Below are 7,734 nucleotides of genomic sequence, written 5' to 3'. Positions count from 1 at the left end.
TTAATCACAAAAACAATATGTAATTATATATGTGTTTTCCGATGGTCTTAGGCGACCCCTGTGAAAGGGGTCGTGACCCACAGGTTGAGAACCGCTGATTTATAGCATCCCACCAACAGTGAGTAGCATGTAGGCCAGGGGTGGGCAAACTTTTTGACTCGAGGGCCACAATGGGTTCTTAAACTGGACCGGAGGGCCGGAACAAAAGCATGGATGGAGTGTTTGTGTTCAAAGTAAACATCATTACATAAAAGGGTACGGTCTTTTTTTTCAATGGTTTTAGTCATTTCAAACGGGCCGTAGTTTGCCCACAGCTGATGTAGGCACTTGTGCATCTAAAAATCTCTACTAATTTCTAGTGAAAGTGGTTCCTTTTTATTTGTGTGTCTTTGACTACCAGTGAGGTTGAATTTTTCCACATTTTTGTGGACCATTTGTATTTCTGCTTTTATAACCTGTTTGCTCAGGCCACTTACTTAGAGGGGGAAGGGTATTATGTAAGAATGCACATCCTTTGGGTATGTAGAAAAGTTTTTAAGATTCCTTTGTGTTTTCTATCACAGCTTTAATATTTCAGAAGTCCTTTCTTATCACAAGATCAAATAAATATTCAAGTCTTCTGTCTCATTTTGTGAATTCAGGTCTAAGTAGTAAAGAAAACTGGACAGATCAAGCTTTGACAATTGAGGTGACTTCTGACATGCCACTTAACCTCTTTTGGACCCCAATTCCAATTTAAATGTAAGGATTGTAAATTGAATTATAAAGTAAATGGATTATTCCATTTATTTGCAGCCATCACATTTCATGATTCTACATCTGTTTGGAGGGAGGAAAGGAAGAGGGCAGAAGTTACTGAAATAAAGGAGAGGAGGGGACAGGCAGAGACAAAGAAGGGACAATTAGAAGCGCCAAATCCCTCAGAGACACAAAACCACAGGTGAACTAACAGTCTGTAGAGACGAGAACCTGTGGAACTATCTCGTCACTGACATGCCTCACAAAGGTCAGTCAGAGACTGACCTGGGCTTTCTAATTAACAGATTCACCCCTGGCTCTTCCTATTACTCAGTCACCCTTGACCGCTGTTAGAACTTCTCTCCTAAATAAAAGCAGAAGATTCTCTGCTCTCTCCTTCTCAACATATTCTGTCCCACTTGTTTTCGATGAAGTGAGAAGTAGGCTACAACTAATTTTTTAGGGGCTCAAAAGATATATTAATTCAATACTATCCTAATAGAGGAAAGAAAATATAGGACAACTGTCCAAGTAGATAAAAAAACAAATGTCCGATACATGAGGGTCAGTATATCTTTTCTGTAAATGCCCAGATACTAATATTTTAGGCTTTGTGGGCCATACAGTCTCTGTCCCAACTACCATCTTTTGTGAAAGCAGCCATAGATGATACATGAACAAATGAGTGTGGCTGTGTTTCAATAAAATTTTATTTACAAAAACAAACCATGGGCCAGATTTGGTCAACAAGGCCATAGTTTGCCAACCCTTCCTACATATTTACAGTTCACAGGCCACTGAAGAGTTTTTCAGTCGACCTTCTCAGAGTCATTACCTCATATTGTTCCTGTGTGCCTGGATACGACAGTGGTGACCTAAGAAGAAGAAACAAATTAATTGTAATTATCAGGCTCTTATCAGAATTTGTTCATCCAGAAGGCATCTTAAATATGAAGGTCTATGAGCTTGCCGCAGGTTCAAAGCATGTTTTAAAGACCTACTTCTCTTATTCACATATAACTACAGTCGTGATTTAAGAAATCTAAAATTATTCCTTTGTCTTTTCTTGACTAAGTACATTTTCTTCTCAAATCTACTGCTACAGAAAGAAGGCCTAATGTTTCACATGCCAGAAACGTTTTAAAAATAGTACAAAACCAGTAATACCACTGGATCCAATTTACTGGAGTGTGAAGAGAAGACTGTCAGCTTCCTGGGAAGCACAGAGGGACCTCTTCCTGGACACATCCACCCAGGCCCCATCTGGCCCCTCACTGGCATGCCTTACAACGGTCAGGCACAGACTGAGCTTCTCACAGAAACGTTTGATCAGAAAAGCCCCGTGTTGACAGATGTTCACTTTCACTCATCAGAACTGTTCTCATGAGATTAGGTTAAAATTCCTCAGTCTAACATTCTCAGGGAAACTAAAGGATTTCGGCCCTAACAACCAGTGACAGTAAGATTCAGGTCAGCCCAGCCAGCGTGGCTCAGTGGTTGGGTATCAACCTATGAATCAGGTCACAATTCGATTCCTGGTTGGGGTATATGCCTGGGTTATGGGCTCGATCCCCAGTGTGGGGCATGCAGGAGGCAGCCAATCAATGATTTGCTCTCATCACTGATCTTTCTGTCTCTCTCTCCCTCTTCTTTCCTCTCTGAAATAAATGTAAAAAGATATTTAAAAAAAAAAAAAAAGATCCAGGTCAGAACACAAAGAAATCAAATGTAAAAGAGCAAAAATTACTTCTGGAACAAAACACCTAATTTCTAATCCAAATAAATGGGACTTATGATATATAACGAAAGGGTTCTTACTCTCTGTGAAAAGTACAGCCATATCAAAGTTAGCAGGGGCTGAGGACACAGGTATGAATTAAGCTCTTACTGTATAAACTGTAGTCCTTCCTTAATGCTCTGCTGCCTTTTTCTTCTCTCCTCGGACACACTGGACATGTTACCCCACACATCCACTTTCTAAGTGAGCAATCTGGAAAGAAAGAACACACAAAATGGTGTCAGGCAGCACAACCTGGACCCCGTTAGAACACCCATCGTTTAAGGTTATGTCACAGATTCGTTGTGGACACGTCCCTCTCTGCTGATGTAACTCTCCAGTTCTCAAAGCCAAGAGCCCCATCTGCTCTACTGTGTGGTGCCCGGGGTCTAGCTCACATAGCGTAAGGTTCTTAGACTCCTTTAGGTTAATCAGCCAGGCAGACTCTGAAGGCTCCTCCAAGTACTCTCCATGAAAAAGTCATTTCCCTCCGCTCCCTTCTCCTCTCTCCTTCAGCCTCGGGATTTGTTTATTTCCTTCCCACGCGCTCACGGACGCTGCCCTGAACAGTCCGGCCTTGTTTTGCTTCTGGAAGCTCTCCAGAAGTAAAAAGGTTTCACATCCGCTTGCCTCTGAGGGAGTCTGACTTCCTTATGAGCAGACTCTAAACCTTCACACTTAGTTACACAAACTTCTAAAATAATCCTTGTTGATACAACTGACAAAAAAAAATGATCTAGCCCAGCCGGTGTGGCTCAGTGGTTGAGCGTCAACCTACAGGAGGTCATGGTTCAATTCCCGGTCACAGCTCATGGTGGGGTTGTGGGCCCGATCCCCAGTGTGGGGCGTGTAGGAGGCAGCTGATAAATGATTCTCTCATCATTGATGTTTCTATCTCTCACCCTCCCTTCCTCTCTGAAATCAATAAAAATACTTTCTTTAAATTAGTTATCTAGCTGAAGCCGGTTTGGCTCAGTGGATAGAGCGTCGGCCTGCGGACTGAAAGGTCCCAGGTTCGATTCCGGTCAAGGGCATGTACCTGGGTTGCGGGCACATCCCCGGTGGGAGGTGTGCGGGAGGCAGCTGATCGATGTTTCTAACTATCTCTCTCCCTTCCTCTCTGTAAAAAATCAATAAAATATATTTTTTAAAAAATTAGTAATCTAAATGAATTTCCTTCCGTTGGAATTTTCTGGAAAGTTAAGACTTTACCTTCCAAGTAACTGGCAAATGTCAATACGTGTCATCGCTGGTAGTATCTAACCCCCTAATCAGTGTGCATTAGGCAGCTCCCAGCAATGCAAAGGAGGACCACAGGGAAGAGACCTGTGATAAAACAGCATCTCCGATGTCCTAAACTAGGGTTTCTCAAGCTCAGAGGCTGCGGTGGGACGGGGGCTGTCCCGTGCACTGACAGATGTTAGCAGCATCCCCATCTCCAGCCACGAGATGCCAGTGGCCCTCCCTCCCCCCCACTTGTGACAACCAAAAACGTCTCCAGGTTCTGTTAAAGGTCCCCTGCAGCGGATGGTTGGACTGGGTGGGGCACATCACCCCAGGATAAAAACCAATGAGATCTAAGCCTCAGAAGACATCTTATCACATAAACCATGTATTTGGACCCACGTGACAAATAGGAAAATGTCACTCACGCTTCAAATACATAGCTGAAATGTTTCAGTTTCATTATTGCCTACCAGTGGTGTTGTCTTTAAATCTACCTTTTTCAAAGTGTAGGGGTGAAGATGAAGGTTGGAATGCCCCAAAGGTTGACAGCTGGTACTAATTCTTTTTGTCTTTTAAATACTGTCAGCTCTAAATACTTCAATCTCATACTGAAAGATTGGTACTTTGCTGAAGTGTTTACATGTGAAAGGACAGAATATCTGGAGCTTGCTTTAAAATACTCCAGCAAACAAAAAAGGGAGTGGGGGGGCGGGTATGAAACAACAGAACACTGATAACTGGTGAAAGCACAGGCTTTTTCCTAGTACTTGCTCTACCTTATAAGTTTGAACTCTTCCAAAATAAAAGGTTTAAAAGCCCCTTACACTGAAGTAAAATGGCATTATTTCTGGAAAATTTTTTGTTTGTTAATGTATTTTTATTGATTTCAGAGAGGGAGAGGGGAGAGATAGAAACATCAATGATGAGAGAGAATCATTGATTGGCTGCCTCCTACACACCCCCTGGGGGTGGGGGTGGGGGATCAAGCCCACAACCCGGGCATGTGCCCTTGACCAGAATCAAACCAAGGACCCTTCGGTCCACAGGCCGATGCTCAATACACGGAGCCAAACCAGCTAGGGCTTGGAATTTGTTTTTAGCCTAAAGGGGGATGAATGGGTAGAAGTGAAACAACGGTGCCAAAAATATGGGTAACTGCCCCTTTTGAACAATGGGAGGAATGTGTGCGTTCATTCGGCCTCTCTACTGGTACAGGTCTGACCATTTCCGTGATAAAAAATGTAATTCATACTTGTATGTACTAAGTTATTTAAGGAGGCACTACTTGTAAGAGAATAAGATAGCAAATTAACTCAATGTCTATCAAAAAGGAAATGGCTAAATGGAGCTGGGGAAGAAAGACGCAAGGGGCAATCCCCACAATATGACCCTGGTTTTTTGTTTGTAAAAAACAAACAAAAAACTCCAGATGGAATCCCAAAAAATTATAGCAGCAGCAGCAGAAAGGGTGGGATAGTCTTTTCACTGACTACCTTTAAAACTTTTGAGTCCTGTATATGAATTACATCTGGGGAAAAATTCAAGTATTTTTAAAAGTCTATGTAGCCTCTGAGCCCTTCCTTGGAAAGATGGCCCTTCTGGGCCCCGTAAGGTGGCTTTTCTTTTATTTGATTTTATTTTAAGCAGGGCCAACTCAAGTCAGAACTTCAGAGCTCAAAGGCCCCCAGAGCAGCACTTGAGGGTCTATGGCAGTCAGGCCAAAGGCCTGGGACAAAAGCAGACACCAATTCTAGGGAGCATTGTCCCCGCCCTTCAGGGAATGGCAAACCTCTCCCCCCACCTCTGTCCAGCCAGGTGAGAAGGGAGTTTTGGTTCACTGAGAAAGTCAATCTGTTGGCTAAGAAGGGATGCCTGGGTAATGATAATCCCCAAACTAATCTCGAAGGGCTGTTGCCCCAGATAGCGCTGGAAAACCTTGAACCTGGACCTCTTAGGGACATAGGGCAGGTGGCAAAGAGCTGACAACTCAGATAAGTGATTAAGAGGAAATGAGATTCAGACTTTTAATTGCATGAAATATATGCCTCCTTTACATGTTAAAGATTTGGAAGCACAGTATCAAGTGATATTTAAACATATGACAGAACATGAAATGTTCTAGAATTTTCCCAAAAAATGTTATAAAAATTTTACACACACAAATTAAAATTTCTTTTCACATGGCACACCATATACCAACATAGTACCTATATTCTACAATTAATATTTTGCTATATTAATCACATCTGCCTGTCTTAATCCATTTGCCCATCCTTCTGTCCTTCCATCAACCTAAATTATTTTGGTGAATTGCAATGTGAGTTACATTTAATTCATCAATTATAATTCACCTCTAAACTCTTCAACATATTTATCATTACCTAGAATTCAACATTTGTTAGGTTTCTTAATGTAAAATGCACAAATTTTAAGGCATGTTTTGACAAATGATAAATTTATGTAGCCCAGAACCCAATTACGATATAGACCAATAGTCATGGTCACTCCTCATGCCCCTTCCCCAGCTGTCTCCCAGCAACCAGATTTTTTTTTCCCACCGTAGATTAGTTTTACCTATAAAATAAGCCTCCTCCACCTCCCATTTTGAAAGAAAGAAAAAGATCTATGCCTTATACACCATCTTACTTTTGGATCCAGTTAAAATTTTGCCTCAATTTTAATGTCAGAAAGAATTTAATAAAGTTAACCCAACAGCTACTTTTTCAAACTGACTTTATTTTTTAAAATATCTTTTTATTGATTTCAGAGAGGAAAGGAGAGGGAGAGAAAGATGGAAACATCAAGGATGAGAGAGAATCACTGATCTGCTGCCTCCTGCATACCCCCCACTGGGGATCCAGCCTGCTACCTGGGCATGTGCCCTGACCGGAATCGAACCATAGATTAATGCTCAACCACTGAGACACACCACCAGGGGTTCCTCCCCCCTTTTCTTATTCAAACTCAAGTCGTATGTCACAGGTGTCCATTTCCTCCTTGAAACTGGGATTCCCTCTCCAGCTGACTTGAGAGCCCTGGGGCTTCATCAGACCTTCTCCCTCCCAACCACTCTCCCCTCAGGGACTCCACACTGCCCAGATGTTACCAACCCTCATCTAGGGCCCCTACACTCCCAGTCCATCCCAAGGCAAACCCTGATACTCTCCACGGATGTGACAGTTCTACCTGGATGTCTCGTAGACATCACAAACTGTTTTAAAAATAGTATCTTATTATGACAATGAAAAGAAATGTCTCCTCCCAACCCTGTCACTCAACCACCCTTTTGCCCTTCCTAAGAGCAATCAACCACTGTTAGGTTATTCTGTATACAGACACAGACCATAGAAAACGCACACACACACACACACACACACACACACGTACATGTAAAAACTGGTGAAAACTGGGTAAGGTGTACTTGGTTACAGTATTATACCACCGTCAATTTCCTGGCTTTGATGTCACTCTAGTTATATAAGGTGGCACCACTGGAACTCTACGTATTTTTGCAATTTCCTGGGAGTCTATATTTCAAAATAAGAAATTAAAAATAGCCCATGCATGTTATTTTTTATACAACCTGGGGCTCCTAACATGTTCTGCACCTTGCTTTTTACATGAAGCACCTAATCTAGAGGGTCATTCCATATCAGGACCTAGAAAACTGCTTTATCCTTAATAGCCCTGTAGCCTGTTCTAGGATATGATTGGACCATAACTACACTAGGTCTCTAGTGATGAACATTTTGGTTGTTTCCAATCTGTAAAATTCATCAGATACATAGGACATATGTGTATCTTTAGAATTTCTAGTCCTAACCAGTTTGGCTCAGTAGATAGAGCATCGGCCTTAGGACTGAAGTGTCCCAGGTTCAATTCCCGTCAAGGGCATGTACCTGAGGCACATCCCCAAGAGGGAGTGTGCAGGAGGCAGCTGATCAATGTTTCTCTCTCATCAATGTTTCTAACTCTCTATCCCTCTCCCTTCC

At 42.3% G+C, this 7,734-nt stretch overlaps 1 protein-coding gene across 3 annotated transcripts in view; it reads right to left on the bottom strand.

Annotated features, from left to right (window-relative positions):
- ZC3H7A (zinc finger CCCH-type containing 7A) overlaps nucleotides 1–7,734 on the bottom strand; it is a 37,180-nt gene that overhangs the window by 23,241 nt on the left and 6,205 nt on the right. For 2 of the 3 annotated variants that reach the window (XM_006776281.2, XM_006776282.2), the window contains exons 2-3: nucleotides 2,627–2,728; nucleotides 1,574–1,613 (exon numbers count right to left, since the gene is read on the bottom strand). In XM_006776281.2, the coding sequence (XP_006776344.1) occupies nucleotides 1,574–1,613; nucleotides 2,627–2,694 (108 nt within the window). In that variant the 5' untranslated portion in view covers nucleotides 2,695–2,728. Of the gene's footprint in view, nucleotides 1–1,573; nucleotides 1,614–2,626; nucleotides 2,729–4,212; nucleotides 4,235–7,734 lie in introns of those variants that run through there. The other variant, XM_015572135.1, reaches the window with a different exon arrangement.

This window comes from Myotis davidii, unplaced genomic scaffold (genome assembly GCF_000327345.1).
Source record: "Myotis davidii unplaced genomic scaffold, ASM32734v1 scaffold209, whole genome shotgun sequence".
Taxonomy (NCBI): Eukaryota; Metazoa; Chordata; class Mammalia; order Chiroptera; family Vespertilionidae; genus Myotis; species Myotis davidii.
The sequence above is the reverse complement of the archived record's forward strand: the minus strand, read 5'-3'. Positions and strand labels throughout refer to the sequence as shown.